The sequence below is a fragment of the Cavia porcellus genome, unplaced genomic scaffold (assembly GCF_034190915.1).
Source record: "Cavia porcellus strain 051 isolate PalLab524CR breed Dunkin Hartley unplaced genomic scaffold, mCavPor4.1 scaffold_21, whole genome shotgun sequence".
Taxonomy (NCBI): Eukaryota; Metazoa; Chordata; class Mammalia; order Rodentia; family Caviidae; genus Cavia; species Cavia porcellus.
The window spans coordinates 28,615,354-28,639,394 of record NW_026947504.1 but is presented as its reverse complement, the minus strand read 5'-3'; the positions used below and the strand labels follow the sequence as shown (position 1 = coordinate 28,639,394).

General features: G+C 34.7%; 1 protein-coding gene across 4 annotated transcripts in view; it reads right to left on the bottom strand.

Annotated features, from left to right (window-relative positions):
* Positions 1-4,222: 4,222 nt before the first annotated feature.
* The window catches only part of Zmym2 (zinc finger MYM-type containing 2), a 111,635-nt gene continuing 91,816 nt past the window's right edge, over positions 4,223-24,041 (bottom strand). For 3 of the 4 annotated variants that reach the window (XM_063232472.1, XM_063232473.1, XM_063232474.1), the window contains 10 exons: positions 23,577-23,692; positions 22,522-22,693; positions 20,751-20,876; positions 19,961-20,055; positions 18,376-18,544; positions 17,955-18,106; positions 8,895-9,009; positions 8,046-8,297; positions 7,627-7,747; positions 4,223-6,284 (listed from right to left, as the gene is read on the bottom strand). In XM_063232472.1, the coding sequence (XP_063088542.1) occupies positions 6,092-6,284; positions 7,627-7,747; positions 8,046-8,297; positions 8,895-9,009; positions 17,955-18,106; positions 18,376-18,544; positions 19,961-20,055; positions 20,751-20,876; positions 22,522-22,693; positions 23,577-23,692 (1,511 nt within the window). In that variant the 3' untranslated portion in view covers positions 4,223-6,091. Of the gene's footprint in view, positions 6,285-7,626; positions 7,748-8,045; positions 8,298-8,894; positions 9,010-16,601; positions 17,061-17,954; positions 18,107-18,375; positions 18,545-19,960; positions 20,056-20,750; positions 20,877-22,521; positions 22,694-23,576; positions 23,693-24,041 lie in introns of those variants that run through there. The other variant, XM_063232475.1, reaches the window with a different exon arrangement.

The window sequence follows — 24,041 nt, the reverse complement described above, 5'->3', positions numbered from 1 at the left end:
AGGTACTTGTAATCATTGATTCATTCAACAAGCATTTATCAACAACTAGAATGTGCCAGGAACTTTTCTAGGAATTGGAATGAACAGAAAAGTTCCCTACATTACATTCTCAAGAAACGTCATGCTCTCACAGCAGGGTGACTAGTTAGAACTGAATGGAATATTAACCACCTCCACAGATCATTTGCCTCTATTCGTGCAGATGTTCACTGCTGTTTTTCAATTTGCATCTTCCTGCATCTTTAAATATAGCTGGTCACACGGGTGTAAGGAGACAGCTGGTCTGAGAGTAAGTTCTTGAGTATTTTAACATACAAAGTATGTCTCAAAACAGTGCATCTAAAACCATGCATCACAGTGAAACACAGTCACAGCCCTGACTCCTGATCTGCGCTCATCACATCATTTTCACCACTACCCGCAGCAGTTCGGAAGCTCTTTCCTGAGTGTGCCACCTGACTGCCTGATGCCCTGAATCCACCCAGAAAATTCACCGTGTGGTGACTCAGAAGTCACGTGTCGCCAGGTTCAGCAAGGAGCGTTGCACGTAGCGTTCTCACGAGTCCCCTTTCCTGCCCGTGGCACTCAGCAGCATCCGCCGTGGCTCCGATCACACCTTGCAGATGCAGGAGATTCCAGAAGTGCCTCAGGAAACGGCAGGCACAATGGCACGTGTATCTGAGGCAAAGGAGTGTATTCGGAGAGGAACTGGCGCGACGTGTCTTTTACTACAGTAACTTAAAATTTTACACACCCACTGTGTGTTGTACTGCTCCTTGCACCAGTGGCTGTGATCTGTACGGTGTACCTCGCTCACTCTGGCATTTCACAATGAAGTCCCTGGCTCACACCGCTCGCGTTGCAAACTTTCATGTGTACTGTGTAAGACTCACTTTACTGGACACAAATGAATCCGACATATGTTCATCCCAAAAAGAATTCATTCCTAAGGAAGGGACTTACTGTCTGTACCTACTTACTCTCCTTGGTTAGACTACATCATGGAGAAGAGGACTGGAGAAGACTCTCTTCCTGTCAGGATTTCAGGTAAAGGGTTACAGGATGTGCACAGTGTAAAGAAAATAAATGCATTTAAACTTCTGTGCTGTGTTGCCGTTACCGTCTGCTGACGTGAATTTAGGATTACAAATATACCATCAAAACGGAAAGGTTTTACCTCAGTTATAGAGTAAAAAGCTGCACACCTGTAACTTGTAAGTTTTCAAAAATAATCGCTACTTTTAAAACCCCAAAGTTATTTTTAACTACTGACATAATGAACCTTGCATGTTTCACACCCTCTGCATAACCTAGAAGCGCAACTGCTCATCTTGATCAACTATCTGTGCCGGATGGGAAGGTACACTAGCTACACTGGGTGCTATTTTTAACTATTCTTAGAGTTGGGGTGCAAGCCAGAAATAAGGCCCGAGGCCATCAAAATGGTATCATCAAGATCAGAAACTGCACTGCTACTTCTAACACACCTAAAGCAATGGCAGTGGTCACCCTCTCTATAAAATGTAGTCTAAACCAGGCATGGTGGTACACAGGTGGTACAGGTACATACCTGTAATCCCAGAACACTGGGGAGCTCAGGCAAAGGTTTTTTAAGTTCAAGACTGGCCTAGACCACTCACCATAGAGTAAGACCTTATCTCAAAATAAAAAGCAAAAATGACTGGGGAGGACATGGCTCCACTAGACAACCCCTGGGTTCAATCCCCAGTACAAGAAAACCACCAACCAAACCTAGTCTAGAGCATAACACCCTTTTGGAATACTTTTATAGTGACCAGAACTTTCTCTGTTCTCAATTATGAATACAGTTTCTATTCCTTCCCTAGGACTTAAATGTTCAGTGTATGCTGTTCACTCTCCAAAAGATGTGTAAGTTTTGGAACAGTAGTATCTTCTTGATCTCTTATTTTTTCTTCATTAGCTATAATGGAAAGCGGCAGTTCTTTGACAGAGGAAACATGTAGCAAACATGATTGTTTGGTGATAGTTTTTGTGTCCTGAATTTAATTCTAAGTTACCCAAACTGGACTTTTAAAACTGGGTTTTTAAAGCTCTCAGCAGTAGGGCTTTTAGGAAAAATTCTTTTTATCAAGAAAACCTGTTTTTAAATCACAAGGATTCCAACATAAATCTTGAAAGTTTACTACCAGGGCAATGCTGACATTATACAAAAAAATTGAAACCCATACAGAGTAAGGAAACTAAGGTCTTGAAAAGAGCTGTAATAGTTCTTGTCCCTGTACTCTACTAGAAAGTATATTCAGAATTTATATCTCCTATCAACAATATATGAAGCACTTCTCTTCAGCTGTACACAGGACCAGGTATGTTTTGGATCTAAGAATAACTGCATAGACTTTATTGAACACTCTTTTTTATTGTTGTTGTTTTTGGTCTTTTTCCTTTTTTATCGGTACCGGGGATTGAACTCATGACTGCCTGCTTGCAAAGCAGGCGCTTATGCCGCTGAGCTAAATCCCCAGCCCCTATTGAACACTCTTAATGCAAAAATCCAAAACCCAAAACCCTGAATGTCACATTAGCATTCAAACATTTCAGATTTTAGAACATTTCAGACTTCAGATTTCTGAATTAGGGATATCCAATTTATATCCAATCTTATATTTTATTTATAAGTTAAATCTTTTATTCTTTTTCAAAAGAGAACCTATTTAACCCAGTAATTAATTAGGACATCACTGCTTCAATTTTAGGGGCAATCTGCTTTTCTAGTTCATTACCCAGTAAGGGTACATTTAATGGGGTGTACCTCTAACATCTAGCTTTCAAGTAAAGATTAAAAAAACAAGACAAACCCTGAATACCACTGTAGCTGTTGCTCCTTCCAGCTACACTGAGACAGCCTACCCTGTTCTAGACATCAGCTTCTAAATTGGTATTATTTTCTTAGTCCGAAATATCCAGAAACAACACCACAGAAGTTCTTGAACACTGGAAAATAGCATTTAAACTAGTCTAATCCTAAGACTAAGGTGGAAGAGAATAAATGAAATTCACAATCTATAAAATTAAGTAAAGGGCTTATTAAGGGGGAGAATCCAAAAGTATTGTTAATTGATAGAAATTTATTCTTTAAAAATACTTTCATGTACACTTCATGATTATTTTGAGGGGAACAAGATTATCCTACAGTCAATGTTAGTTTAGAACATAAATGACATGTGTAACAACACATTTTGGAAATAACTAGCAAAAAAAAAATTACATGTTTATACTGATTTAAGACTGCAAGATATTTATGATCTTGGATTAAATGACCCACAGTAGAATAAAATCAAAACCTACAGTTTTCTGACTTCTCCACTATTGTAATTTGTAACACCACAAAAATGAATTACTATTGCAAATCATAATTGGCCAAGACAAATGGAAATTCCATCAGAAGAAGTCATAAATTTAAATGCATGACACAATATGCAGTATCTTCCTGTTTTAATGTTTACCATACTGTAGCAATTCTATTAAAAAATGAATTACTATTTCAATAAAATTTTTATAGGGGAAAAAAGCTGAGGTTTTTGCCTACAAAAAATCCTTCAATATCTTACATTATCTAATACAGCAAAAAAGCCTTTAAAAATGCATTAACAAAGGTTCAGTTTGCATGGGAAATCTACCTCCCACAATATGGCTAATCATCTTTTCCACTGAATGATTTTAAATGGCAGAGTCTTCCTTCGTAACAGAAAAATATAGCATCTTCAATAGACATCTCAAAACATAAAGTTATATTAAAAAGACTCGGTCTATAATCAGAAATTACCAAGAAGCAAAAATAAACTATTTCATTGTACTTTTCCTCAGTAGTCACATATAATTACACAAACTATGGAGATCCAGGAATCAATGCGACATGTTCTAGATGAAGTAAATTTCACAGAACAAACAACTCTCATAAAATAGGTTTTTTCTTTTCCCCCTGAGAACCAAGTGAATCCATCACTGGATTGCAATCAAGACAAAGATAAGAGCTCTAAATCCTCTATCATGCCAAGATCAAATTGTGTAGACATTTCTACTTAAAAAGGCTAAAATGTACAAATAATGAAAATACAAATAGCAAGACATAGTACTTAAACAGAAGTACATGGCAGAAATTTGTATTTGGTAAAATACACAAGTGAAATTCTGGAAAAATGTATTGCTCTTGATGGAATATAGCACCACTTGAAGAATAAAGGATGTTTAAAATTAAATACCTTTTAATTAGATGCATTTATTAGAAAAGTACTTAAATTAATAATTCTGGAAAAGGTAAGTTTGAGAAAATTTTTGTGGCCTGTGTTTTACATGTTTACTCATTTTTGTCATTAAATAATCAGCAATTTATCCCTGTAAAGTACCTTACATCAGATTTGCCAATGTCGGTCTGATTATCACTCAATAAATACAAAATCAAGGGACAAAAAACTTTTTTCTTTATAAAACAAGTTAGAACATTATAAAGTATTTGCTTATGCCAAAAACATTTCAGGCAATTATTGCTTAAATATACAGTAATTAAATCAGTGAAATTTTCCAAAGCATGATTGAGAAAATTTCTTTAGTGTGCTAACATATTTTCCTAGGAGAGAAATACACAAGGGATATGTGAATATTGCCTACCCACCGTGGAAAAGAGCCCCCCAAGACTACTGTTCACCATGGAAAGTCAGAATTTAGAGGAAACAATGTGGTTACACACATGCTATACAAAGTCAGCCAGATGCTTTATAATTTGCAGCTAGCACTTACTCAAGTCCTTAGAAAGTAGAATTTTAAGTAAACTTCCTTATCCTAAAAGGTTTGAACAGATAAGTTGCTATGCAGAAGTACAGTACAAAGGTTTTTTTTTAAAAAAATGCAATCTTCTATAAGAAGTAAAATTTCAAAGCCAATCTAACAACAGGGATTTCCTCTGAGACAGACTTTATCCATCAGTGGTTCTTTGTTCTTCAATCATCTGAAATAGTCAGAATTACTACACTGGTAACCTTCATAGTAAAATGCAGTACCATCATTTAAAGTAGCTTGACTTTCTTATAATAACTATTTTAGGAGTGGCATTTCTAACCATTTTATCCAAGGTATGCACCAGTCATATATGGAAGCAGGCACAAGAATTCTAATAAAATTTGTAAAGGTTAAGAGTACTATGTGAGGAATAATGCAGCATGATCTGTGTTCTGGTGGGGGAGTAAACAAAAAACCTCCATGAATGAAAGAAACTACAGATACTTATAGTTGACATAGAAAAGGAGAATCACACTTTCATCAGACATTTTTAAAAAGAAAAATGTCTTGATTTTGTTTTCAACTTAGTTATTCTTTACATATATATACATACATATATATATATATAAAAAAAAATTGATTGGGGTGATGCAGAAAGCCACAAATGAGAAAAGGAAACTAAGGTTTTAATAAAGGGAACAAAAAACTGTTTTCACCAGTATAGATTCACATTACAGTACACCAATATTGACAGCATTCTCTTGTCTATTTTTGGTACAGAAGATGGTATCTCTCTACATAACCTTGTAAGGCTTCAGTAACTAAAAGGTAAAATAAAACCCCCCCAAAACAAAACAAAAACCCAACCTATTAGTTTACATTTTATTTTAAAAATTCTGAAAGACACTGCAAGTTCTAAACTTTTAGTAATGCTACTCATAATACAACCATCTGGTCAAGAACCCAGGAAAAGCGCCCCCTTAAGGAAGCTTTGCAACAGTAGCGTTGTGCAATATGGATGTTTCAGACTACAAGAAAAAATTATACATGGCACATTCTCATTCATATTTTGTAATGTAAAAAGTTACAAACATACCTAATCAAATAAATAATAATAAAAAAAAAGAATTTGAATGTATTTTGTTAAGTATCCTAAAACCACTACATAGAATAATGGCAACTTTCACTCACAGGTTATTTACATGGTAATACCCAGTGTGGGTACACTGCTACAGAACTCAAAACAGGAGTAAACTTGAAATGTTTTCCATAGTAAAGATCTAGCAGCATGACTATCTAATGCTGTTTTATCCCGACTGCTTCAGAAATGTTCTTTTTAGTCTGTGTCTTCATCCAGTTCATAATTGTCTTTATCATAAATATCTTTTACTAGAAGAACCCGTACGAGCATATTTTCCAAGGTGTTTCGGTCCAGTGAAGTAGATGTGTACCAGACAGGGCTATCTGTAGAACTAGAGCATTCTGGTTGCAAATAAAAAACATCCATCCTCTGATTAAGATTCTGTGGACTTTGAGGGAAAGGAGAGAAGGTCAATTTCAAGAAACACATTTAAAATTTCCCATAACTCTTATTTTCTTTCAAGAATAATTCAGGCCTAGTAATCATATTATGTGGCCAGATCCTTTCTACCTCATTGTTTACATTAAATATTGTCATTAAAAATATTCTGGTATTTTGTTATAAAAGACTATTTTTCTATAATTCAAACTGTGTTTCATTGAATGCAAGACTCCACTAATAAATGTCCCATTTTTTACGGGTGCCAATAATTTGAAAATGCATCAACTCAAACACATGCATCCTCCCCCCACTGTCAGAGTTAGTAAAATATGAAAAATATGTCTCAGAATTGATGAAATACGGCAATATATAAAATAAAAATCCTTATAGCATTACACAATAGAAAAAAATTTAAAATACCCCAAATAGCTGAGAGGAATTTTCATCTGATGACATTTACAGAGACTGTCACAGCCAAACAGAGTACCCTTAAATCATGGTCAGAAATCCTATTAACTTATTAGTGACATTTCTGTTTTTATGAGTTGTTTTAAAAAAAAAAATCATCCTTGGGACCTGGCTGTGATTTTACCAAGTTGTTTACATAAGGAGTTCATGAAACTCAACTCTGTTTTCATCTTAACCTGAAAATTAAAGAGAGTGCTTACTTTAAAAAAAAATGGACAAGAATAAAATAATCTGTGGTCCTTAAATATTTAAAGCATTTTAAATATATGCTGGTCTCTGTTTGGGGAAATAGCAGTGGTGGCATTTGGAAAGTATAGGACTTTCAGAACATTATTTTAAAGAACTTTCTCTTTTAAACGTACACTCTATTATCATCGCCACCCATTGTATTCCACCTCTGAACACACCTTTCCACCGAGAGTTGGCAGAGGACAACCAGCCACCAGTTTGTGTAAAATTTCAGTACAATACAGGTACCTGCTACAGCTACAATGTACACATAGTATCTGGCTGTTTTCTAGCTTTCCCAAACAATGAAGTAGGCTTAGATAGATTCAAGTGCTCAAAAGTCTCAAATATTTATCTGACCCTTTATAGAAAAAAAAAGTCCTATGCTCCTCCTTTGCATGATCACTGGAATAGCTATAATTTAAAAGATGACAGTAGCAGTAACTCCTTTAGTAGACAGTAATTCCTCAAAGATGAGTCCTGACGTATGACATATGAGCTGGGTATTTCATAATAATGGGACAAAAAGTTAACAGTGGATTTGGAAATAAGAAGAGAAATCTAAATCATCGGGGAAATGGCATTTATTGGTAGTATTAAATCCAACCAACTTACATAATCATTTGAAAAAGTCAACTATCATTACTGCTTACCTTTTAGACAAGTAACATTCAAACATTTTCACAGGGCATCTAGAAGGGTTGGTCGTGTTTTCAACTTGTTCAAATACTGGCTCATCATCTTCATGTTTTCTTTTTCCAGTAGTAATTTTATCTTAAAAAAATAAAAATTAAATAAACCTTCTAAAACCAATCTTGAAAACAACAGTACTTTTTACTTCTATCAAAAGTGAACTATGTGCCCTTCAGCATTATATGACCACAATGGCTTCTGGGAAAGCGTAATTTTTCAAATGAAAGAAACAGACTTTCTAAGGCATAATTTGTCTTGTTTTATAAAAGTGACATTCCTTAGGTTCTTCTCAAGTAAGGCAGGTGGGCTTCAGCAAAGCAAGATTTGAATATCCTCACCACAGAAAAACTCAAAAGAAAAATCTGCTCTGGTACATTACCCTCATTGTCCGTTCCACACAAGGAAGACACTTGGTATCGAAGACAGGCTTTGTTTTCCATTGTTAAAGGATTTTTTTTCCAATGCCTAAACACAGTGCCAAAGGAAAGTCTTAAGTGTTGTTCCACTGTTTTCAGGCCAAAATACTTAGTGTTAAAGTAGAACAGGGTATTCAAAAGAGCTACTGGAGAGTGTGATCCTAGTTGTCTTATCCTCCAGAGATAGTCTTCTTCAACTCGAGAGAATATTGACCCTTAAACAGAGAGAACTACTTTAAAATAATTATAAAAAAGTTTTCATTTAACCATCTAGAAATAAAATTAATTCAAAACAAACATATACCAGTCCTCTGTTCAACACTAGGTCAACTGGAATGAATTTTAGAATTACTTACGTAGCTCTTTAAAAAAAAAAAAAGACTAAGAAACGCATCAGACTATGGAACTATCGTTTCTAGAATAAGGAACTGGATGTGTGTTTCTGTCCTTCAGTAGGACAAGCAGCTAATGGTCAGAAAAACTTAAACCTGTAGAATTCCTGGGGGAAAAAAGGGTGATTTTCATACATACACACTTTATACATCTCAACAGTAGGATCTCCATTGTAGAACTTAAGATATAAACATCCAGTTTTGCCCTCCAGAGAGAGTAGGCTGTATGTCTTATGAAATTCATTATAAACACTAATTGACCATATTCATTTCTAGTCCAGCAAGAAATGAACAGGTTAATTCTCTAAATCCTGAGTTAATTCTCTAAAAACTGCCAATTTACTTTACAGTTATTTTAAATACATTTTCTGAAAAAATAGTTCAACACCAAGTTAGCAAAGCTATTTGAAATAGCATTACCATCAGGAAGTATGCTTGGTTGCCAACTTCGGAGTATTTTATTCAATTCTTGCTCAAACATCTGGTATCCTGGATCAATAAATATGTTGTCCTTTCGGTTACTACCACATAAATACTATAAGAAAAAAAAAATTTCTTGAAGGAAAATCAGTTAACTATAAACAGTGAATAAATTACACTTCATATTTCTTAGGACAACAATAAAATTTTCTAAGAAAAGCAAGCATAGTAACAAAATGAAAGAGATTAGTGGCTTCACGTATATAATTATAGATCACAAAGAATCTTAAATTGTCAATCTATTGTTTAAACACTCAAAGCTGAACTACACAGCCCAAAATCTAAAAACTGGGTAGTATTTACTATAGAGAAAATTATATATAAAGTATGAATAACTAAATTTACTGTTTCTAGATGCCTTATTTCTCTACCTGTTAGTCCAAATTTATGAATCTTATACCTTACCGAGACAAACATTAAAGCTTTACAGTAAGGAGTTGCCACAAAATGTTTAACCACTAAAGTTTGCAATGTCTACCTTTTGTGCGATTATGATAGCAGCACAAACAAAGGAAAGCAAGAATTAAAAGTGCACTGATGTAACTACACGAAGTGCCATACACGAAGTGCCAATCGTTCTCTGTCTGAAGGCAGACAACGATTCATCAAAAATATGTGCTGTAAATCCTGGGGCAATCATTTAAAAAAAATTTTAAGAGATACAAATTAGGGCTAGGGATTTAGCTCAGCTGCATTAAATGCTTCTCTGGCAAGTGCAAGACCATGAGTTCAATCCCTGGTTCCAAAAAAAAGACATACAAATTATAAACTAATTGCACAGATAAATGAAATTACAAAAAATTCTTTAAAAGATGAAAAATCAAAGGTAACAATAGAAACCAGCAGAATGACAGACTTGATTCCAATAAAAGCAGTGAGCACATTAAATATAAAAAGCTCTAAACCAGTGGTAGTGGGGCACATGAGCCAAATGTATGAGTTTGTTTTTTCTAAACTAAAACCTCAGTGTTTAGGTTTACTTGCAGTGTTGGCACTTTACAATAAGTAAGTAGGTTCTGGGTTACAGTTCTGGTGCTCAGTCTCTGAAAGGTCTGCCATTACTGCTATAGACCAACGTCAGTAAGTACACTCTCTGAGCTGTATCCAGCCCACGACCTACTTCTGTAAATTAAGTTTCCTGTGAATATGGATGCTGGTTCATTTGCAGATTCCTGCTGTCTTTGTGCAGATCCCTTCCTGTCTCTGCTCTAGGATGCTTTGTTTCTAAAAATGGTACATTTGAATGGTGGCTACAGGGACAATCAAAGCCTGCAAAACCTTAACCATCAGGTCTTTTAAAAAATTTTTTCGTTTCAGTTCTAGACATACTAATTAAAACATACAGAATGTCAGACTGGGATTAAAAAACAAGACCGAGTGATAAAACATATACAAAAATCCCCCACTATTTTAAATAAAGATACATGAAAGGAAAAACTTCCTCATTGATACATGACCCTCACACTACAATGTCATTGTGTTATCTAACCTTACATCTGTCATAATTCTAAGAGTAGAAAAACGTGAACAAGTGCTTTTCAAATAGGATGATAATTGATTGACTGATAAAAGCCTGGGAATCAATGAAGCAACAATGCCAAATCCTTCCACTGTTTTTGGATTGGTCAGCAGGCAGGAATTCTAAAAATACTATTTCCTAAACTATGTGTACCATTATAGCACGGACTGGGTAAAATACAACAATTCAATCTATTTAATGGGACTGCAAATTTTTGTAGAGTAAGGTTCCTGCATTTTTAAAGAAGTAAATTTAGTTATATATTATTTAAAACTATCTCAAAAGTAAAAGCTCCAGGTTTAGAATAGTAAATTTGTATCTTTGTTCTTACCATAAGCATAATAAAAGAGAATGAACCTGAAATAATATATTTATCTGTGAACCCAAAAAGAAAGTAAAAATAACTTTTATGCATGTTTAGAACTTGCGTAAGAACAAGTTAGTAATTTTTGACTTGTGGTACACACAAGTCAACGCTACTTAAAAACAGCTGCTAAATGAGATGTCAACTCTTGATCCTTCTGAAAAAGTTTCTTTGGCTAATCCATGATGCATTAGTGACCTGTGCCAGAATGAATGTACTTTATTAGCCCTTGTTGTCATCTGAGAAGCAATATAGTATTATTTCACTATTATCTCCACTCAAGGTAGTTCCCATTTTCAAACACCACCAAGGCCCTTAAAGTAAACAGAAACCCACATAAGCAAAGAAAGGCAAAGAGCAGCTAGCAAGGACGGCAGCAGCTCACAGCAACAAACTCAGAGAAAACTCCGTGATAGGACTGTTTGAATAGCAGTTATTTTATTTTTTTTGAGGTAGGGTCTCAGTATGTAGCTGAGACTTATGAAAACCCTGAACAGCAGTAACTTAGATCTAGCCTCCCAAGGAGCTGAATTACAGGCACACGCCACTGTACCCAACTAGGTACATTAATTTTAAATCCTCTAGTGGCCACTTTTTTAAAAAAGACAGAAATACGATGTATTTTTTCTTAACACAATATATCCAAATTATGTAATTTCAACATTTGAAAAAAATAAAGTTTTGTGAAATCTTGTATTTTTTATTATGTAAATACTTCTCATTTCAGAACAGTCATATTTCAAGGACTCTGAATCTTATAGACTGAAAAGTCTGCAGAACAATGTAATAAATAAGACTATTTAAGTAGAAATTATGACACTAGTATTTCGGAAGAATGAAAGCCTTACAAAACACAGTTAATATGCAGTTGGAAAAATCATAGTTTTACAAAGTATTTCAGACTACTAACATGCTTGTTCAGACATGTACTGCTACTGTATTGTCAAAGAATGTTTTGGGAGAGCTAAAGAAGAAAACCTACTGTGTTATAAAATTAAATGCTGGGAATACAAAATGTTAATCTGAGGGCTACTGAGAACATTTAAAACATATATTTACAAGTCTCTATAGTCAGTTTTATTAAATGTTATCTGAATAAAGCTTCATTAAAAACAAAGATCCATTATTAATTTAGCTGCAAATTAGTAGTTCTAGACAATCTACATTTCAATAATGTTCTGGCCGGTAGCTGCCTATGTTCCAGAAAAACATCCAGTGTGATCTTTAAAGCTCCTAGAAAGCAAGACTGATGATATGGTCAATTGGTAAAATTCTTGCCTAGCATGCTCGAGGCTTTGAGTTCTATCCCCAGCCCTACACAAACAAATACAGGAACACTGAAAGGTGTGGCGGTGAAGGGAAGGGGAAGGGAGCAAGCCAGACCTCTGCATGCTTCATGCTGGACAAATGCTGAAGACTAAACATGCATCAAGGAACATCTGTGTAATACTGTCTAGTGCACCTCTCATTCCAAGTAGTTCCTTGAATATTGTACCATTGTGTAGATTTCACTTTTACTGGGATGTGACTGTCCTTCCGTTATTCTTTATATATGGTAAATGTCTACATGTTCTTCAAAACTCAATTACAAAATGGACATTGTGGTACAGGCAAGTAATTCCAGGACTCTGGAAGACTAAAGCAAGAGGATTTCAAACGCCAGATCACCCTGGGCAATTCAGCAACTCAGGAGACCCCGTCTCAAAAATACAAAATAGTAGGGTATGGTGGTGCTTGCCTGTAATCCCAGCACTTGGGAGGCTGAAGCAGGAGGATTGCTATAAGAGTTATAGGGAAAGCCTGGGCCACACAGTGAGTTTAACTATGTAGTGAGATCCTGTCTCAAAAAACAAACATCCACAAAATAAAGAGGTCTGAGGTAACACAATGCAATAGCCCTAGGTTGAATCCCTAGAGTGTGTTTGTGTGTGAACACACAACAGATGACAACTCAATTAAATTGCTATATATACCCTCCTATCATACATTTAGGTAGAATTTACTTGTTCTAGTTCTGTGTTACTAATGTATCAAATTTCTACCATATTGAAGTTTATGGGCTATGTTATAACGGGGACAAGCTGTTTTACTCCAAAAAAAAAAGTACCAGTGCTTTCCAAGGGTGTGGTGGCATACACCTGTAATCCTAGCATGTGGGGGAGGCTGATACAGAATCACTCTGAGTTCGATGCCAGTTAGAGAGCTGTACAAGCAAGTTCAAGGCCTGCACTAAATGGAGAGACCCTGTCTCAAAAAAGCAAAACAAAACAAACAAAAAAGTAATAGTAGTAGGTTAAAGACATTAAATGATAGGCCTAACACTTAGCACAGTGCACAGAAACAATAAGCAGTCAATAAACATAATAAGTTATCAACATACTTATCTCAACCTCCAAAGCCCATCCCAACACCCAGAGTTCAGTAAACAGGCACTTAACTAATGTTTGTAGAATTAATCACTCAGAGAAGAATTACCAAAACATCTTATCACTGTTTAAAATGTAAGCATAAAGAAAGCTGAACTTAAATTAAGAGGTCATAAATGCATTTATATGTATTTTTAAAACTTAGAAAGTGGAATTTACTTTAAAAAAAAAGACTATAAAAGACATTATGTAAAAAATACAATAAAAATCTTGGGCACCATCACACAAAGTTTATCTAGAATACACAAAGAACTTCTTACAAAATCAACAGGATAAATAAACCATCAAAAGGGTAAATCACAGAAAAGCAAATGTAAATGAAAAACATGAAAGATCCTCAATTTTTAGGAAAGCAACATTATGGTGCAGTGGCACATGCCTGTAATCTCAGCATTTGGGAGGCTGAGGCAGGAGTATCACTGTAAATTTGAGGCCAGCCTAGGCTACACAGTAAATTCAAGGCCAACCCCAACACAGATCCTGTCTCAAAACAAACAATAAACAGACATAATTTTCTTAAGATTCAACAATAACTTTTTAGTAATATTTCAGAAATAAAAGCACCAGTTCTTAAAGAAATAGCTACTTACTTCTGTCTACATGCAAAAGACCTTGTCCTTACAACTAAACCATTAATCACCTTTCAACAGACATGTCAGGTCTGGAATGGTACTGTACACCTATACTCCCAGCACTCTAGAGTTTGAGGCAAGAGGACCACAGATTTGAGTCCACAGATTCTTAAGCAACTTGGCAAGATCCTGTTTCAAAAATAATTTTAAAAGGGCTATAATATAGTTTAGGGAAAATGTCCTGGGTTCAATCCCCAGTATGGGAAAAACTTTGCAAAGCAAAACAAAAAACCCCTTCCTCTCTTGAATAAAATTATCTTACTTCTATTGTCAGACATAATCAAAAGCAATAAATGAAAACGACAGAAAAGATTCTTCTGTATATATCCTTAAAGGAACATTAAATAGCACTGATTTCTGTATATTTTAGGTATCAATTATAACCCTTTAAAAATGGGCCTTCTGACCCATTTTTGAATACCTACAATAGTAGAACACAATATAATTCTCTTCAAATTCTTGTTCCTTGAATTTTTCTAGGTAATGTATGAATTTCATGCAAAAATTTAAAAAACTACAATATTCAGCACCAATGGGTTAAAGCTACTTATAAACACCATCTGTTCGAGTAAATCAAGTCTCTGCAAATGTGTCAGAGAAAATACAGTGTACAATTTTCAAAAACTGTGGTCAATATATAAAGTAAAATTCACCACCTGAATCATTTCCATGGTTACAGTTCAGTAATGAATCAATTTTTGTGAGGAAACATTTTAACAATAAGAAACCTACTAAATTGGGAATAGTGGAGGAGAATGGAGGATGGAATGTTCAAGACCAGTCTGGGCACCTGAGAGACTCAATCTCAAAATTTTAAAAGGGTTAGGGATGAGCTCAGTGAGTATCTGCCTAACATGCCTAAGGCTATGGGTTAGATCTTGGGGAGGGGGGACGACCCACCTACCCACAAAACCACAGAACCCAAGCAACCGCCCGAACAAAAAAATTTGCTTTTAACAAAAAAAAAAAAAAAAAAAAAAAAAAATCTGACATATGCTACAATGTGGGCGAATCTTGAGAACATTATGCTAAATGAAATGTTAGACACAAGAGGAGAAACACTGTATGATACCACTTATATGAGGTGCCTACAGAGATCATATTTATAGAAACAGTAGGACAGTAAAGAGGGCTTGTGGGACAGTAAAGAAAGAACTATTAACAGACTATTATATCTGCCAACATGAAAGCATTCCAGAAATAGATGGTGATGATGACACAGTAATGTGAATACTTAATGCCACTGAACTGTATACTTAAAAATGGTAAATTCTGGGCAGGGTATATAGTTCAGCATCACAAGAGCCTGCCTGGCAAGCACGAGGTTGTGAATTCAATCTTCATTACCAAAAAAATGGTAACTTTGTTTTATATGTACTTTACCATAATAACAAAAATTGGTGGGTAAAAAGGAATCTTTTAAAAGATATGAACAATTCACAATCATTCATTATAAAATCTACTTAGTTCTCAAACCTCTACAGTAGAGTTAAACTAGGGGTAGGGAAGATAAACAAATTTTGAAAAGGACATAACAAAGAGCAAAGCTCAAAAAAGAAAACCAAATATAATGGATAGACCTTAGGCTAACCAGCAGTCCAAGCAAACTTAACCCTGGCCCCTCTGGGCCTTCCACCTGTTTTTGGTTGCTAGTGTTTAGTAGCCCTTGAACTATGACTTTTTTTTGTTCTTTATATTTATAAATGATTTTGTTTAAAGCACTTAACTAAATAGATATCCAATATTCCTAGAAGTTTGATTCCAATATTCCAAGAATATTCCTTGGTTTGCTAATGCTTATATTATTTATTATCTTAACCTGTAAGAAAGTTTGCTGAATCTTGAGCTGGACTGTTCAAAAAAGAAAAGGAAGTCACAAATTTACTAATGTAAAACATGAAAGTATGATCACATCCTATAGGCACTGAAAAAGCAAATAAGGGAAGGTTTTCAACTTATTTTAAAAAATTTGGCTGTCACAAAATACAAGTTTCTTGAAAGATATAACTGCCAAAATGACTCCAGAAGAAACAGAAAAACAAAAACAGGGCTATATCAGCTGAAGAACTGACAGTCATTTAAAACCACTTTTATATTGCCAATCAATCAATCCCAGGCCTATACAGCTTTAATAATAAAACTTACAAAACATTTAAGAAAAAATAATACCAATTCTCATAAATTTCTTCAGAAAAATAGGAGAAAAGAGTATTTAGCTCATTTTATGAGGCCAGTACTACTCTATTGCCAAAGCCAATAAAGATAAAAAATTATGGATTATCCCTTATGATTATCCACAAATGATGTTTATAATACATTAGCACATCTAATCTGGAAAAAATATAAAAAGGGTAATACATCACCATCAAGTGAAGTTTATCCCATTAATGTAAGACTGATTTAATGTCATTCAAGAAATAAAAAGAAAAACATTGTCTCAAAAGATAAAGAATAAGCGGGTTTCAAAATTCAATAACCATTTACTATAAAGGCACTCAGCAACAAAACAGAAAGAAGGCAGGGGACAACATCAGTTAACTAGGAACAGAAGAGAACATCTCCAACTAGGTAATAGAAGCTATAAAAAAATGAACAACAAAATAATCCAGTAGTTGGTAATATATTTAACAGAGTATTTCAACCTCTTGGAAAACAGGATATTTTAAATAATGTAATAAAGCAAGAAAAATAAAAAGACACAAAGGCTGAAGAGAAATAAAACTGTTTTATTCACAAATATTATGTATATAGAAAATTCTAAGGAAAACAACACCTACCAGAAATAACAACTGGCACAGAATAGAAGATACATACATAAAAACCAAATGCATCTCTATACTATTTGGCAATGCCAAGGGAAATACTAAAACAGCAATATGTAGCAAAGCAAATGCAGCAGAGATAATCCCATTTTGCTGCTGCTTTTTTAATACTTGTCTACTTTTAAAACTGTATTATTTGCACACTAAGTTTTAAGACTGTTTCTAATAGAATGCTCTTATAAATACAATTTTTTACAGAATCCCAAAACAAAGCCAAAAAGTAGTGCAGGATTAAAACAAGAAAATAGCCTAGAACTCACTCTCTTGTCTTCCTGTTGCTTAACTTGGCAGAACTGTGGTGTGTCTACAATACTTTAATACTTGGTCTGGTCAACAGGATTATCTAAGATTAAAATAAATGTTTTCTTTTAAGAAAGAGTAAGCTTTGGGGGTTTTAAAATGGTGTAACTACACCACTACAGCAAGGATATAAACCTGTTAGTACCATAACACTGCATTTTAGGCCAGTCAGCAAAACACTAAAGAGAACTCTGTTTGCAATTACCACATTTTAAAATACAAAAGGATTAGAAGCTGAAGATCCTTTTTGAACTCTGGGGGAAACCTAAAGAATGTGTTGAGAACTAGAGACTGTTTTTTAAACTTGATCTTTATGTTTACTGTGGAAAAGTTACATTCATAGACATGTGTATGAAGTTTATCTAAAAGCCCTAAGAATGATCCACCAAAGTTGGTAAGCAGTTTCACAGTTTAAGAAGTTAGAAACACATCAGACACAAAGAATAAAACAGATCTTCTATACCGGAAAGTAAGACATCTTTCTACGTAAATGCAGATCAGTACAGGTTTACAGCCAAATCTGGCTACACATTGTGCTCCATAAATGTGAATTAAGTTATTTGCAACAGGTAAGGAAGAAACACTGTCATCTCTATTATCACCTATATATGGGGGCAAAAATACAACTGTATTATACTGGATACAAAGGGTATGTGGGTTTGGAGTAGCCTGTCCATATCCCATTTTCCTCAAAAGTTCTTTATGGTTTTAATACACTGTCTTAAAGGACTTCAGGCTTTAAGAATATATGTACTATGTTATAGTAGAAACACAAAATATCTGCGAAAACCTTTTATAACATCCTGGCATTTCCAAATACATTTACAAAACTGTGTTTTGTGGTAAGCTAGTAAGTGGATATATATTTTCCTCTCCAAGAACTACCAAGACAACTTTTAATAATGTTTTATTTGAAAGCAGTCAACAAACAACTAACCTCCTGTATTCCAAGGCAAAGATAATAGATGCTGTCAGGTGCATAATTCTCTCCATTTGGCCTTCGGATCTCATTGACAAAATGGGCTAACCCATAATTAAGTTCTGATGTGGTGTGAGACAGTAGATCTTCTTTTAACTTTACTGATTTGGCTAAAAAAGATACAAAATAAAAATAATTATTAAACTTATGTCTTAAAGTTAAAAAATTTTCTGATTTATTCTAAGAATTTTGGTTTTTTTTATTACATGCAATTTATAATCATCTTGGGGAGTTGGTTCTATGAACTTTGAATTAAAATAACGATAATGCAGTTAGAACTATTTTAAGTCATACTTATGTTTTTGTAATTAAACGCAGTAATAGGTAACAAATCTGCATTTTTGATAGGGCTTAAGAAAAAAAAAATCAAAACACTTACAAGATTTTAGTTCATCTAATACCAAAAGATCTTCATCAAGCTGCCTTGTTTTGACCCAGTGTTTCCATGCGTTCACACCGTATGAATACTTGAAAGGAAAGCTGCATTCTGAGTTGTCAGAACTATCATCGTGAGACTGGTACCCTGATACAGCTTTTCTCTTGGCTCCCTATTAATGAAACATCACTGTAAATTCCTTTTTTTAAACATGCAATATTTCACAACTTTAGGTAAGCCATATCAAGAAAGGCAAATTGCAAAGATATATATTTATCTACTTTAGAATTGGCTAGAATTTCTGAATCTGAAATAGGTGATTACCAGTTTAACATTTCTTGACTTAAAGAAAATTTACTGATGGGAAAATAAACAAAACAATAAACTAATCAGCTATAATGAAAGAATTCTAAATAATAGCATAACAGAAAAAGTAAAGAACATTTCAACAACATCATGTAAGGAAAGATCATTTAAGACTCTTTTTCAACTTTTTAAAACAAGGCTGGAGATTGAACCAGGGCTTTGCACATGCTAGACAAATGTTCTACCACTTCATCCCCACCCCCATCCTTTTATCTTTTTGATGGTACTGTTTGCAATGCCATCAATTTATCAGTCCAATTTATCCTTTTTAAAATTTTTGTCACTTTTTAAATGTTTTGTGTGTTTTACAAAAAACTGCCAACCAGAAAGTCACGAAGGCTTTGTTTTCTTGAAAGTTTTATATGCTTACTTTTACATTTGCCTCTATGACCCATTTGGAGCTAATTATTGCATATGTCAAATAAAAACTCACCTTCCTAGCACAAAAACTTTAAAAAAAATTTTTTTTTCCTTTAGGGGAAATTTGTGAAAGGTGTGACTCTCTTATGGTGTCTTTTGCTCTTGAGATATGTTGTAAATCAGAAACAAAATTGTTGAAGGACTATTTTAAAAATAATACCCGTTAATATATTTTGCTTATCTGAATGCTCAAGCTGTCAAGACATGTTCAGCATGCTTGGAAAACTACACCTCATCCTAGTTAGTTCTCTCATCAAAAATAACTATGCGAAAAATCACTTCCTAAAAAATATCTCCCCAACCTTTCTTTAGCTAAGTTTACTTTCTTCAGCAATTTATTTCTACTTTACTTTATCGTCAAGATAAATTTTAAATGAAAAGCTAAGAGGCAGCTGCGAGGAGGCAGACTACTATAATCCCTGCACTGAGGAGGCTAAGGCAGGAAGATCCTCTTGAGTTCAAGGCCAGCTTGGGCTACAATAGTTCAAGATAGCCTGAGCTACATAATAAGAACCTGTCTCCAAAAACAGGAAAACAAAACAAAACAGGCAAATAAAAAAAATCCCCAAACTAAGAAGCAATAATAATATTTAGTTGTTACATCTTTTAGGATGTAACAACTACAACTAAGGCATTTTTATAACTTGTAAATAAATTCCTTACACCCACTTTTTTAATTAGGAAACATAAACTTCCCATAATCTCAAGCACACCAATGACCAGTGTATTCTCGGGGCCTACAGAAAGACTTGAGGCCTATAGAAACGTTAAGTGAATGCAGGAATACTATTAAATTTTGTACCTTTTTTTTAGATCGAGGTCTGGGTTGTTCTTCATATTCTTCTCCAAAAACAGGTGGTAATAAAAATTCATTTTCCATATCAAGCTCTTCAGCAGCTGACGAATCAGAAAAACTCTTATTTCAAATGTAATAGCACAGTCTTATATTACATAAGGAAGCCAAAGAACCAACCACAGAATATGAACAAGCATTTATATACGAGGATAACCTGAGGCTAGAAAGTGCATGACATGATGTACCTACAATAGGCTGAGTTCTGATAAACCTTATTCAGACTCCAACCATCAACAAGTATCACATGGGCTTTTCATAGAAATGTGTTATCAAAAAATTATTATATTTGAAACTCAGTCGTCATATCTAAAAAGTCACTGTGCAAATCTGTTCCAACCTTTTTCCAAAAACATTTTAAATTCTATCATGTTCAATAGCCACTCAGACTCAACAAAATAATTTTTAAAAGTATTTCTTATAGAAGATGTGAAAATAATTTTCCTCTTGAAAATGAACTTAATTTTCAAAAATGTCCTAAGAAAAATGCTATTTTTAAATTAAAAAGACACTTTAATTTTTTTTAATCTTCAACTTTCCATAATGAATTACTTTCATAAACTGTTTCTCTTTCTCAAACTCAAAGCAGCAATTATAGAGCACATTCGGGCACTGTGCGGGAGATGAAATAATTATGAACACTATAAAGAAGATATTAATATTAAATGGTTAATAATCGTAACTACAATTAGGGATTTTATAATGTCATTCAATAATCATAAAGTCGTATTTTGAGTACCTCTGGGAAAATCTATTTCAATATCCAAATCAGGTTCATATGGTACATCAGGCATGCTGGGCTGCATCTCTGGGTCAGAGTTCTTCATGAGATCTGAACCAACTATATCAGTTTCAACAATTACACCTGTAATCAATTCATAATTTCATTAGGAGGCAAAAGAGAAACCCCCAACAAGATTTATATTTACTCTGCTAAAACTAAGTCATTTAATTGTAAATACAGTAAAAATAAATACTTAGAAGAATGTCTTAAAGGGAAATATGTAAATTACTATGAATATCATAATTGGAAGCTAAAATCTTAAGTTTTAATCCTAGAAATTTTGATGGTTCCTTCTCAAAAGTTAATATATGGGCTTTGATAGTTAAACAATTCCAGCATGTATATTTCAGCAATTTCTTGTCAGAAATAAACTGAGGGAAAATAGCAATTATCAAACATTTTACTTGAATTTTGACCTAGAAATCTTCTATATCATTCAATATACACTTATTTTCAAATAGCTTCAAGTGTTTCAGTTGTTCAACCCTTTCTGTTGAAGCCATGGTAGGATATATATTTTACACAATGTTTACTACCAGATGACAGTGGAAGACAGAAAGATAAACAGACACATACTCACAAACTGAAAGTAAGTTTCACAAAACAGTATTTACCCTCTGTATGAAGGACTGTACTCATGTTTACCTCCTAATCCATGTCATTTTTTTTTTTTAATGAAAACTGGTTGCATCCTACTAAGCTAATTTCACAATTCCTTAATACAGAAACACTACTACATGTAACTGGAAAGCTACATGTTTTTCAACATGCTAGAGCAGTACTGGTGAAACCAGGGCACATGTGCTGCAGCAAGCTGTTTGCGTCACTCAAAACTCTAAAAGGTCACCATCACTGACCTAGGGCAAAAGATATTAAGCAGCTCATAGCTGAAACAAAATACTGCGTATCACCAGTGGGCTAAGGGTACAATAAATATTCTAACAGACTCAGATCATCTAAAACATACTCATGTAGAATCACCTACACCAAGTTGCAAGTCTTCGTCTAGTAAGGGTTAAGATAAATTCTGGCTTACATAATACAAATTATTTTACTAATATAAGGAGTAAAACAAATTTGGTACAACTATTACAAAATAAAAGAATTTGGATTATTTCTAAAGTCCATTATAAATTAGTTTTGTGTCTGTGCTACTCTATTATTAAGACAAGTTAACCCAAGAGAGTATAGGCTACGCCATCTCAGCAACTTAAGAGGCCAGGGTAGGAGGGTTTGAATCTACAAGTTGTAGACAAGTCTGGGGAAAAAAGAAGATCCCAGCTCAAACACCCATGAACACTTGCATTCACACGGAGCACACAAATTCCGGTTTTAGAGATCAGACTTGACATTAGAGGGCACTGGCAAGAGGTGGAATGGAGTTCTTAATGCAATATGCATTTTGTTGTATTTCCCCTTACTGTTAGATCAATCTGAAATGCAATGATATCCCTAGGCAAGTATCTAATAACTATGTTTCTTAAAACACACATATAGCCACGTGTGTGTAATTCCAATACTGTAATTCCAATACTCGGGGAGTGGAGGCAGGAAAATCGTTGTGAGTTCAAGACCAGCCTGGGCTATAGAAGTGAGCTCAAGGGCAGCCCTAATTGCACAGCAAGACCCTGTCTCAAAAAAAGACAAGCAAAACAAAACAACACATACATACACACAGGCAATAATAAACTTATTCAGAAAGTGAAATAAACATAGTGTTGCTCACTGTTGATGCTGGATGCCTCTGTTTTTCCCTCATCTTCAACCATCATATCTGTCATCGTAAGCAACTCTGTATCAAGAGGATCTGAAGAAACTTTGCTTTTTAAATCCTCGATTGCTGCAGGAATTTTCTCACTGCTGTCCAATGGAGCAGGTAGAAAAACAGGAACGGGTACCTAAATTAACCAAAAGCATTGAGAGGTAAGTTTACAAAACATTAAAAGGTATTTTTCCTATTAAAAAATCACTCTGCCCAGGTGTGGTGGAGCACACCTATAATCCCAGCATTGAGGGGGGCCAAGGGAGGATCGCTGCAAATTCAAAGGCAGCGTGAGCTACACAGTGAATTCGAGGTCAGCCTCAACTACACAGTGAGACCCTGTCTTGACTCCCAGCTCCAATCATTCTGATACATGACTTACTTTACAACATCACACTGAGAAAACGTTTTGCAAAGAATCAAACTATGATATCTACTGTGACAAGATAAACCCAAAATACAAGCGGCTACTACCTATAATACAAATTAAAGGAATTTTTGAGGTATTTCCATCCCCTAAGGGGGTACAGCAGCCAAACTCAGATAAAATGATATAAGTATTACAAGTAATTTGGGAGGGAATGTAAGCTGTTCTGTTTCAGCTCCTTTGGCGGAGTGGGTACAGGCAATCGAACTCACGATCTTGGGTTTGCCAGGCAGGTGCTTACACTGCAGAGCTAAATCCCCAGCCCTCTATTTCAACTCTTAAACCTTATGTCTTCACAAATATGTTTTTCAAAAATGAGATGCAAAACGTGCAAAGCAGGACGTTCCAGTGGTACAGTCGGGCCACACATGGTACTTACACAATGAAATGTACCAAGCGCACTAAGGCATCTGCTACAATTCATTCCCAATGATGCACACACACTCAGTTAAATACAAAGCAAGATCATAACAACAGGGTTCAACCAAATTTAACTGTGGACAAAAGGCAGCTCTGGTCTTACCAGTTTCATTGAGTTTACCCGTGCCTGATAAATCTCAAAAAGAAAAAAAGAACTAAAACCCTGACTTACAGGAACAGGAACTGTGGTCGGAACAGGAATATTCTGACTGTACATGTGCATTGGTACTGGGATATACACTGGAACAGGGATGGGCACTGGAACATACTCTGTCTTCCAATTATCATCTACAAAGGTAAGACATGGTAATGAACAGTGGTAACTAGCACTTACAGATAGATAGCTATTCAAGGGTTTAAAAATTTGATGAAAAATTAACTACCTCATTACCCACTTAAACAAAATTCCTTTCTGTAACATTATATAACTTAAAAACAACAAAACAACAGCTGCTCTAAACTTGTAACAAATAGAATTTAGGTTCTTTAAAAAAAATATCCTTTAAAACTCAATGTCTGGCCTCAGCCTCCTGACTGCTGTGATTGCAGATGTGCACCACCACATCCAGCTAGCTTTTACCTAGGCCACTTCTCTTCCAAGGAGGAGGAGAAGGCCCTCTATTTGGAGACTTTTGGG